The sequence below is a fragment of the Microchirus variegatus genome (assembly GCF_963457635.1).
Source record: "Microchirus variegatus genome assembly, chromosome: 18".
NCBI classification, from domain to species: domain Eukaryota; kingdom Metazoa; phylum Chordata; class Actinopteri; order Pleuronectiformes; family Soleidae; genus Microchirus; species Microchirus variegatus.
This window is the reverse complement of record NC_139819.1, coordinates 18,152,563-18,164,709: the sequence shown is the minus strand read 5'-3', so window position 1 is coordinate 18,164,709 and position 12,147 is coordinate 18,152,563. Positions and strand designations below refer to the sequence as shown.

At 39.2% G+C, this 12,147-nt stretch overlaps 1 protein-coding gene across 1 annotated transcript in view; it reads left to right on the top strand.

Moving 5' to 3' along the window:
- The window catches only part of kcnt1b (potassium sodium-activated channel subfamily T member 1b), a gene marked incomplete at both ends in the record, with an annotated part of 104,385 nt that overhangs the window by 53,312 nt on the left and 38,926 nt on the right, over positions 1-12,147 (top strand). Inside the window, 5 exons of the mRNA XM_083904649.1 lie at positions 8,094-8,173; positions 9,206-9,311; positions 10,180-10,236; positions 10,322-10,370; positions 10,552-10,611. Of these exons, the coding sequence (XP_083760775.1) occupies positions 8,094-8,173; positions 9,206-9,311; positions 10,180-10,236; positions 10,322-10,370; positions 10,552-10,611 (352 nt within the window). The remainder of the gene's footprint in view (positions 1-8,093; positions 8,174-9,205; positions 9,312-10,179; positions 10,237-10,321; positions 10,371-10,551; positions 10,612-12,147) is intronic.

Sequence of the window (12,147 nt, the reverse complement as noted above, 5' to 3'; positions counted from 1 at the left end):
AGTATTGAAAGCTAAATGACCTGCATAATTCATCAGTAGGTTTTCCTTATTATTGGAATTGAACACATTATGCCTAGAAAATGACGCAGTAGTAAACAGTATATTATCAATTACTATTTTATGGTGCTTTTGTTTGATTAAACTAATTCATCCGGTAAGAATTAGCTCACTGCACCATGAAACATGAACAACAGTGATATATAAAGGTTACTGCAGAATGTTGCTGCTCTTTTCAGTATTTCTATGCAAAAATTCCCTTTACAATCAGGCCCTTTTGTCTTTGAGCCACATGATATCACTCATCGAAGCACTGATATTAGAACTGCACATTTGTGTATGGCTTCTTGACAGACTCTTACATGCGACTGTCAGGATAATTTGGTAAAAGATGGATGTTGGAGCCAGCTCAGGAATCAAACGAGTTTATTTCTGTACAGAAAGAGCAATCACGAAGCAACTTGCAGATTCAGTCACCCCGCGAAGACTGCCAGCAAATTGGAAAACCTCTCTAGTTAACCTGTCTGGTGGGCGTGTCAACGACCCCCCCCCCCCCACACACACAGACAGAGTAGAACAAAAGGTTTCCTCCCTCCCACGGGAAGAGAGGGAATCAGGTAGACCACCCATAGGGAAAGAGGAAGATAGGGTGTTTACGACTCAAACCCCTGTGTAGCAAATGGTCCCTTGATCTTAGGTCACTAAAGTTCATACTTTTACATTTATACAATATCAATACAAAATTTCCGTAACAGGGACAGCTCATTTTTAAATGTTGTGTTTTTTAAATGACTAGTGCAGTGCCCGTAGTATGTTCCTATAGTGGGAGCTAGAGCTGAAACGATTAATCGATGAATCGATTATTAATCGATTACTAGATTAATCGCCAACTATTTTGATAATCGATAATCGGTTTGAAGCTTTTTTCAATGTGAATATTTTCTTTGTTTCTTTGCTCCACATACCAAAGAAATCATTAAAACTGAATCATTTTGGTTTGTGAACAAAACAAGACATTCAAGAACATCGTAATTTCCAGCTTTGACGAATACTGATCAACGTTTTTTAACATTTTCCGACATTTTATGGATCAAACGATTCATCGATTAATCGAGAAAATAATAGTCAGATTAATCGATTTACGAAAAAAATAATCGTTAGTTGCATCTCTAGTGGGAGCTAAAGAAGATTTTTCAGTTATGGTAATGCATGATAAGGAATGTAAAGGCTAACATAATACAAACACTGTGCCACCTCATTTGGCACTGCAGGGCTGCCAACTTCTGAGAAAACCTTGGAGTGAGACATCGTGGCATGCGGGGCAAATGTTTCAATAAACTGTTTGTCTGCCTGACTAGATAGTGGTAAATCTTGCATAATCAACCTTCAATCTTTTAATTGTAACGGATTTTACATAATTATCTGTCCGATATCCGATCTTGTGATTTTGACCAGTATCGGACCAATACTGATACTGATACTGACCGATACCGATTCCCATCCCTACTTAGCACCACTTAACTGTTGAAACATACTTCTGTGATAGTTGATGATCAATGTTTCCCAAACCTCTAAATGTTGATGTTCTTAAATGTTTTGTACCAACCAAAATGATTCAGTTTATGGAATGAAGAAACCAGAAAATATTCACATTTAAGAAGCCTAAAAATGTGATTCTTTCAATAGTTAAAAAAAAAGAAAAAAACATTTAAATAGATTTTCAGAATAGATTACAGTTTAGGAATTGATCGTAATCAATTAATTGAAGAATATACTCAACCCTCATGAGGCTTCCAGATTTAACTTAAATTTTAAAGAGCGTTCTTTATCCGGCTCTTTTTATCCGGCTCTTTTATTTTTGCCTCGTAATGAGGAGACAGGGCAACAAGGGCTTTCACTGTGTGAAATGTCATATCAAGCTCAGTGGAAAAGAAGCAGATCATTAAAGATTAGATTCAGATTCAAATTAAAGATGACCATGTTTCTAGGGAGGCAACTTCAGAGGTTGAGACACTCCCTTTTCTGAGCAGGTAACTTTGTCAAAGGACACTTGAGATCAGATATAATAAAATAAACTTTATTCAGGCTCCAAAGGAATAGACTGTGATCAAGATGTGGTAACATTATAATGATGGTGTGATAATTATTAAGACAATTACAAACCCTCAGGCAAGCTTCCTCTTTAACTCGTGCAACCTAAGTGGCCAGAGACAGTATTTGCCACATGTTGCTATGCCAACATGTGTGGTCATTTATTTATTCAGCAACGGGTTTTCTGTTTTCTGCTGCTAAATGGACATTATATGATGCTACAGGAAGCATCGGTGCACCATTTCAGGACTAATACATGTTGTAACTTACCTCCACAGCTTCCATGATCATGATCATCCTCAGGTGATATTCCACTTGGTTAACTGACACTGTTGTTCACTTGAATCTGTCCCTGTGATGCAATATTCCATGTGCCATAGAGCGTCTGTTACTGTTCGACGTAATTCTTTTTTATGCAGGCTATCCTGAGGTCAGTGAGCTCTTTGTTCTATGCGCTTTACTTTATGTTCATTTACTGAGTTTTAGTTGTTCAGTGTTTCAGGCAAGGCATGCATGTAACTGTAATGCATACTGGCAGTGGTCATGTGTACATTGCGTGCAGTGTCAGTCTGTTCTCCCTGTGTCATTCATGCTGACTTCACATGCAACACAACACAATGTCTGTTTCCAACAATGTAACCATCCCTGCCACCATACTGTACTTCCATGTGTTTTTAAGTTGGCATGGTTGTTAAGCAGTAAACCCACTGGATGGCAGTGCAAAGTTGTCAACATCAACCATGGCGATCGTTGAGGTGGTGATACTGTACCCCTTATGGAAGAGGTAAAAGCAGCTTCATTGTAGTTGTCACTGTTTTTTTTTTGCCAGCTTGCAAAATTGTTAAAATTGTCCTCATTTCTCCATATGGTTGACTGACTGTAACTATTGGCTACAATAGCAGTCCCATGAGTTCCCATGGTGCTGCTTTGTTTCTGCTGTTTTGTTTAAGCCCGTAAGCTTTCACAGAGTGCACATAAGGCCGAAATGAATATGGCCAGATGGTTTCATCCTGGAATATTGAGCATAAATGAGACTTAACACCAAAAGCTGGATCTCAGCTCCATCTTTCCCTTCTGTTACACATATGCCTCTTGTTACTTTCACAATGAATAAGGACATATTGAGGACACAAGGCTCTACATACCATGTAAACTTGTTAGCTTAGCACATACATTAGCACTATCAATGTATTTACCTATTGTGCCTACATCTTAACATTTTTGTCGAATGCCTTGCTAAGTACAGTTTGTGTAAACCTTTCTAAGGTGCAGATGTTAAAGAAACTACTATATATGGAAATTCAGACTACTTGTATTTACACTTGACAATTTGGCAAATATCCAAATCAGTGTTTGTACAGATTATCAACATGATTGCTCCTGTAACATGTAGAGAAGCAACATTTTCACCATGTTGGTGGTAGTTTGACGACATATTGCACATAAACAGGGGTAGTTTAGTAGCAGTCCACCCTCTCTTAGGGTGCTTTCAGACGTATAGTTCAATTGATTTGGTCCGCAACAGACGTGGGTACGGTTTACTTTCACATATGCATAGTTCTAAACAAACCAAAATAGACCGGGAAGACCATCGGCACCGGAACCAGATGAACCCCCGATTTCCACCGGTGGGGATTGACGCTGGGCAGAGGACGGCACAAAAAACACGCTGCTGACGTTCCTCGCGGCTGATGTACCGTACCAAAGTAGGGCAGATATCTTGACACTGTATTTGAGGAGGAGTTGAGATAAGTCTGGCTCCTGTGTGTCATGAAGCCATATTTTTCCAACAACTACGGGACAGTTTTAATTTGATAATTAATTTGTTCACATGTTCTCACCCACTATCTAACAAATATAAGAAATGCATTTTCACAGGATCTTTAAATAATGATTTGAATTAAATTAAAGTATTCATGGTGCCATATAGGCTCAACATTGACTGCATGGTTAATCATACTTTGGTCTTTAAGTGTCAAATGCTATCAATTTTGGGGAGGTTTTGTACTCATGCTTAGTGTGAATAAAATTAGTGTGAAAAGTTTAGTGCAAAACCATACCTTTTGGAGCAACTTTTTAGATCAACCGAATGCTGTACATAATGACTTAATGTAAGCTTTAAATTTGTATAATTGTACTATTTGTTCTGTGTACTTTTTTGAAAGGCTGAAATGGGAACCTTTTGACATGATTTACAGGCTGCTGGCTTTTTTCCTCTGCTACCTTTTTTTAAATGAACACTCTTTTCCTGTCACCAAGAAACATAGGAGTAGAGTAGGCAAAAATGTTTTCACCTTTAGAAAAAAAGCATACGTGATAGGGCTCTTAATAGTCAACAACTAGCTAAATTACAGTGTAATAACAGTGCTGACGCCACATAGTTATTGTTTCACTTTGAACAAAAAAGGGATGCTGTCTAGAGCCAGCGAGGGCTGAACAATTCATCGAAATGCTATCAAAATCACAATATGGCCAGTAGGTGCAATATCTATCTTCTATCTAAGCCTGTTTCCCAAGGTAAGCTAGCGAGGCTACGATTAGCATTAATGTAGGGCTAACAAACACCTTATTAGGCACAACACAAATGTTTACATTTTCGATTAGCATTAGTGTAGCTAGCTGTTCAAAATGTTCCTTATCATGCATTACCATAACTGAAAACTCTTCTTCAGCTCCCACTATAGGAATACATTAGGGTTGGGAAGATTCACCGATTTGCATTGGTATATCGATATGAACATATACGATGCGGTTGCATCGATGGCAAACGTCTGCATCGTTTCAAAATCCGAATGAACTCGAGATGTATCGTATCTAAACATCTGCATCGATATAAACCGAATAACATATATATTATTATAAACATATACAAACTATAAAAACTGGTCTATTTCTGGTTTGAGTTCTCTCCGCAGCCCGAGGCGGCGAGTCAGGTCAGAGATGGTAGAGACATGGAGGAACAACCTGACGTGATAAACTCGCTGGTTGGCGTCAAGTGTAGAGCTGAAACGATTAATTGATGAATCGATTATTAATCGATGAATCAATTAATTGCCAACAAATTTGATAATCGGTTTGAAGCTTTTTTCATTATTAAAACAAGATTTCTGATTGTTTTAGATTCTTAAATGTGAATATTTTCTTGGTTTCTTTGCTCCACATAACAAAGAACTGAATCATTTTGGTTTGTAAACAAAACAAGACGTTCAAGAACATCATAATTTCCAGCTTTGACAAACACTGATCAACGTTTTTTTTTTACATTTTCTTGCATTTTATGGACCAAACGATTCATCGATTAATCGAGAAAATAATCGACAGATTAATTGATTATGAAAATAATCGTTAGTTGCTCTAGTCAAGTGTGTGGAAATGTTTGGGCTTTTACAATTGTGGTGGAGAGCTGGATAAATCAATTGCGATATGTAAATTGTGCCGTGTCGCTGTTAAATACACCGGCAGCACAACAAACTTAACTCCTCACCTGAAGCGGCGACATGACTTGAATGTTTCTCAAACCCTCGAGTTATTTTGCTCCCGTTTACGTCAATATGTAAACAATTTTACACACAGAGCTACGCAAACACTCACTTCTTCAGTGCTTCTTTTATTGTAAACAAGAACGTATGCACTAGTTACTTAGTGCCACTACTGGTAGCAAACGGTATTAGACATTTTGGCTCATAAATAACAGTTGTCTTTTCAGATATTTGTTAAAGGTTATACTTGTATCATTTCCAGAGATACCTGTGAACAATCCATTGTCTCTGCTTCAAAGCAGTGTGTCTCAGCACATTCAAGCTCTCTCTGATCTCTGTTGTATTTCCTATGTTTCAAAATAAAAGTCACAGCCAGCTTTAATGCTTAAAGTGCCATAACTTGAAAACTACTTTGTATTCGATAGTATAATTTTCTTCTGCATCGCATCGTATCGTATCACACTGCATCGCATTGTATTAAAATTAAATTGTACTGTATCACACTGTATCGTAATAGGTGGGAGAATCATATTCGATTCGATGATGAAGATTCCCAACCCTAGAATACATACATCCTACGGGCACTGCAATAATTTCTCAAAGCTAAAATGTATTTCAAATAGCCATTTTAGATGAAATAATGTCCTGACCTATGCACATCGTATTTTATAGACTGAAGAAAACAACTTTGTTGCTCACAGATCTGCACGAATATCACACAGTAAATATTTTTAAAATGTTATTAAAATTAAAATTTGAATAGTATAAAAATTACCATTTCCTCACAGTTTCATTTAAAATATTACAATTAAATATTGATATAAAATTGTTCAGCTCTAGCAACCTTCCTTTTTACTGACAGACTGCACAGCAGGTGGCTTGTTTTTCATCCAGAGAAGCAGGAAAATAATCATTACGAGAAGGGTGAACATGCTGCCAGAGGTTTATCATTGACACAAGAACACATGGTTCATTGGCTCTGCCACAGTATTGCCCCACCAATGTAAACAGAATTGCATAGAAACCTTTTTAATTTGCGCTTACTGACACTGACTGACTGTGTCAGTGAATGAGTCGATGTATTATTGATCACTTGACTCGGACATGTTTTTTAATGGTTCTCAGATGATTGTGCAGTTGATACATTGTTTATGTGGTTTTCATGGTGCTGTGCATTAGATTTGGATGGCGTCATGGGAATGGGAGAGTGTGAGGTGGTCGTTCCTATAATAATGCTCAATTCCTCACACTGGAAACGCGTAACATGCACAGTGACACACAAGTCAATATTTCTGGAAGCTGTCACAGGGGTGATAAAGACGAAAACGGGAGAATAGCCGGAAGATGGTGCCCACATAGTGTCTTCCACCTACACACTTCATCTCCACAAAGGCTACATACCTTCCTCAGGATTCATCGCTCTAATTGCCTTCTGCTCTCTCTGCTCCCGTGTTTCTTTGTGCTCTATATTCATCTTGTCAGACAAGGAAGAAGGCTTCCTCCCTCCATGCTCATTAGTGACCATGTCTGTATTACAGAAATCACCTCTTACACTACCTGTATTTATATAATCTACTCTGAGTAGCTACATCATCATTTGCACTACTAAAGTTCATGTACGTTTAATACCTGCAGGTTTGACACAGTGGAATCACTAGAAAGAAACCATATTGTTTTGGAGACTAATATTAATTATTTATTGACTGTTTTGTGAAGACCTAAGTGCCACACCAAATTATATTTCGTATTACGTGGCTAGATAGCCAATATGTATATACAATATTAAAATAAATATAAAATAAAAAAAACTAGGTGCCTGTGTCATAGATGAATAGATCAGTTTGAATGAACGGCTCAGTGTAGCATTTAAAATGCTGTAACCCAATTTAATCTGAGTATGTCGTGTCTTTACAGTATTTGGATATGAATAATTACAAGTGTGCCATGAGGATAGTGCCTGTGGATGGGAAAAAAATAGGTCTATATTTAATTGTAATTCCTGCATTATTGAACAAGTTCTACTGTTGCTCAAGAGGAACGAAGCTCTTGCATAATGTGGCTTATACTGCTGCATTTTGAAGTATACATATAATGACTGAAGGTAGGGAAACAGGATTCCTGCAGACCTAGTTTCCCATAGAAACATTCGACAAACACAATTATAGCAATTGTTGAAGTTACCAGCTGTATTTTGTCAGTAGGAACCGAAAAGAAACAAAGACTACATCTATTATTTATATTTAATATGCTGGGTGGTATGAAACTGAGCTTGGTATTCTTGTTCTGTGAAGCCTGTGGGACACATTCCTTCATTAAAAGTTATGTGTCTTCATTTCTTGTTAAAAATGATGTTTGATGTTGCTATAAAAACTCTAATTCTTCGTCATACAGCTGACTATGTACAGTGTAGTATCAGTAAATGCTCTGCATTGACAGTAACAGTTGTTGTGAATGTGTTGACTGGCACCCTCATGATGTACATCAGGATCCATGTTTTCAGTTACATTGTGTCCATGTTGCCCACAGGGTGCAGGTGGAGTTCTACGTGAATGAAAACACCTTCAAGGAGAGGTTGAAGCTTTTTTTCATCAAGAACCAAAGGTCAAGTAAGTACAGCTGAAAGTGGTGATCATGCCGAGAAAATCTAAGATCATGGAAGAAAGACAAGCACAAGCCCAGTAATGTCATTTTTCTATTTCTTATGGGGTCTCCATTATGTCCAGCATAGAATAAAGAGTAGAGTATATCACATTTGTTCATGGGGAGGAATTAGGACATAAGGAGGAAACACTGGTGCAGCTTGGTGGTCTGGTGCATTGTGTCTGGAAGCCAGTTTGTGTTATCTTGTTATGCAATTCTGCTAAAACATGTGAACACATCCTTGACACTGACGTAGGTTGATGTGACTGGCTCTGCTTCTCACTGCCACTTTCAGGAATAGTCTTTGATGTAAAGCAGCCAAGGCTGATGAGTAGGTCTGTAACTGAAGAGGTCATGTCACAAGTGGTTATGTCACTGATTAGGCTCAATGAAAATGGATAAGAAGGTTTGCACCACCACTCTGTTTGCAGCCAAGTATGCACAATATTAGTGGCACAATATCTGTATTGGCAGATATTGGTTTCAAAACGTTTAATCAAAATCTGCCAACATGATTTATGACTGCAACATTGGGCTAAGTAGGCACTTTTGTAATATATTGTATATATATCGGTCATCAGCCCAAGCACTTCTGAAATATCGGATATCGGCAAAAAGTCCAGTACCGTGCATCCCTAGTGTATTTGCTGGTGCATGCCGTGCATGGCTGTCAGTTTACAGAAGATTGCATCTGTCAGCCAAGTTTTGGCATTATTCCTGGAGGAACTACACATCAAGGGAGTCCAGTTGTGACAAAGTGCCAGAGCAGCATGGATGTGTATTAGTCACGCTGCAGGACTTTAACATCACTGTCACTGCCTCTCATTAAAGACACTTAAAGTAATGGTGTTCTTGCTGGATCTGCTTCCAAAGACGAGAGGTAAAGCAGCAGACGTCTATGTATGAGTATGAGAAGATGAAATGAGATGAAATACACTAGTTCCAAGATGTTAGCGCTTAAGTTAAAAGCTGTTAAAAACTGTTTTGTCGCTTCACAGGCCTGAGAATCCGTCTGTTCAACTTCTCACTCAAGATCCTCACCTGTGTTCTCTACATCGTGAGAGTCAGTCTGGATGACCCTGAGCAACATTTACAACAAACCAAGTATATTTCATTTACTGCCCTTTATATAATCTGCAGTTCCTTTAAAGTCTCCAATATGAAAGCTGTGTTAGCTCCAGACCAGTTGTCTATCCAATTACATTAATATCAAAACTTGAAATATGTTTTGAAATATCAATTGCTTACATGAACACTGATCCACATTGTTGTGGAAATCCTCTGCTGCTGCTTCTGTTGCTGCTGGTGAAGAATGAAATCGAGACTTCTGCCGGCCGACAAGGTTTTATTTTCTTTGCAAAGAAAAGGTCAATATACACACAAGTGATCGTAGCTGAAGAAAGACCCAGAGCATGGCGAGAGCTAAACATTTAGGGGTCTGCCCCTCCAGGCCGTGCTTTCACACCCACTTTGTCTACTGCAGGTATCAGGGGTACCACAGAGGTATCCTGCGGATGTTGAGTCTAGACATCCTAATTTAAATACACAAAAGGACCTGGTATCTTGTGTTAGGAAAGGCTCGAGCTCAGAGACAAAGAAATAGAATTTGCCATTACAACATAAACCAGCTCTCTAGAACAGATTACATTTCTGGCTGAATGGGCTATATCAGACCAGAGCATTTGGACTGGCATTTTTGAACTGAGCATTAAACTGCTCAGGCTTTTATTTAAGTATCTACTTATGTTATGTCATGGCTATTGTTTAAGGATTACATATTAACATTATCAAGTAATGACATTTTTTACAATAATTTTTTCCCTCACTGCATTGATGTGAAAGTTGTAGATAGTCTTGACATTGCTTTGTGCATGCAGGTTTCTGAGGCGGTGTTATTTGGTGCATCACATCAGCTAATGAAAATGTTTCCACTCTCACTCGCAACTACACTATTTATCCTTTTTTTCAGCAGTACATCATGTTACAACAACAATGGGACAAATCCAGCAACACCAACACAAATTGACTGGTATGTTTCGGATAAATGTAGCTGTCTTTGATAGAATAAAACACTAATGAGTGAGGAATAAACTTTGTTTTGGGTTTTTCCACAGGCATCTGATTTTCTCGGTAAACAGACGGCTTTCTGTCTGGGCGATACAGGTAAGAGTGCTCGTAAATCAAATTTTTCCTGCATGAATTCAATGTCAATGGAGAATTCAAGCCGAAAACACTTCCAACCATCTATTAAATCAAAGAATTGCAGAGCACAGTAGTTTGTCAGTGACTGAGGAGCTTACAACTGCTTAGCTCATTTATCTCCTTGTCTCCCTCTCGTGCTCAGGTGTCAGTGGCCTTAATCAGTTTCTTGGAGACCATGCTTATCACATATCTGAGCTACAAGGTAAGAAACCGAGTCCTCAGCAGCACACTTTCTCACTCTTAATCTGAACTGATGTTGATGCTGTTGTCTGAATAATGTCTGGTGCTTTTCCAGCTTGGCTGTCTCTTGTGGGCTGGCAGCTTTCAGGGTTCAGTTCAAGTGCTGATGCCAAGGCATCTATTAGGGGAAACAGTCTATGCAAACACTGCACCTTCATTTTAAAGGGGACATATTATGCAAAATCAACTTTTTAATCATTAAAATCCTTATATTTGGGACTCAGGAGGCCCTATCAGTTGGGGTGAAAAAAAATGACTCACTCATGTTTTTGTGGTCCTCTTCAGTCTAAGTACAGGAGATGAAGCACACAATGTTGACTTCCACACTCATTGGGACGTCGCAATGCACTAAATTCCTGGAATTGTTGTCTTGGGGAGCTCCGCAAAACACGCGAGAGTGCTGGCGAAGGCAACGTTATCTGAAAACCGGAAACCGTGAAAAGTTCTATTCTTGTCTCCACAGTGCAGCACAGAGTCCTACACAAACTTCCAGCCTCAGAGGATTTATCTGTCCAGTGGATACATGTTATATATGACGGCAATGTGACTGCTAGAGCCTGCAAATTATCACTTTTCCAAATTCCAGTAGCCTCTGTGGCTGATGTCATTTCCTGTTCCTTAAAGCGGACCTAGACCAGAAGTTCCAAACGCTGTTTTTTAGTGTGTATGTGCGTCATTACCTTGTTAAAGAAGCCCCAAAGGTTCAAAACAAACAGTTCAGCCACTGCTGAGAACGCTGTGTTGTATTGTAATCTCGGGCTCAGCAAGATCTCTGAAAAAACCCGGTCCGGTTACGTAAACATTGGTTCTCCGGAACAGCAGATCCTCCTGCTCCAGGCACTAGTCCGGGCACATCTGGTTGCGTACATTGAACCGCAGAAGAAGAATAGCGTCCGTTGTGGAGGTGTTTCATGAGCGACAGTGTCTTCTGACTCTAGGTCTGACTCCAGGTCAAAGTCATAAAAGGGACTGCGGCGGGGAGTCGTGAAGAAGCTTTTTTTAAACATTGTTAAAACAACGTTTTGATAATGAGTAGCAGTGCATCCACCGTTCCAGAGGGGGGAGCTGCGCTTCTGAGAGCGAGTGTGCTGAATATGTCACTTCCGGGTATTACAAGACAGTTAGGAAGGCTGAAATATCGCGGCTCAGGACAGCTTCAGAAAAGACAGATTTCTATCGGCTCGTTTATAGCAACTAGGAGGTTTTTGACCATAAAAACAAGTTAATGTATGTAAGTAGACCTCCATAACTAACATTTATGTGCAACAGGACCACTCTATATGAGCTTTAAAGGGGCATTATGTAACAATGTGGCCAAAAAAGGTTACTGCACTCAAAATCAAAACACTGGGGCAAATCGTATCCGCCTCCTACTCCACCCCTCCCTTCCAGAGTCAAGGTTGCCAGAGCGGTTGACATGTAACTCAGTCAGCAACGAGCGAGGAACAAGCGTGTTGTGTCTCCGGGAAAAACCTGCCTGCGCCGCCGCAGACAGGTT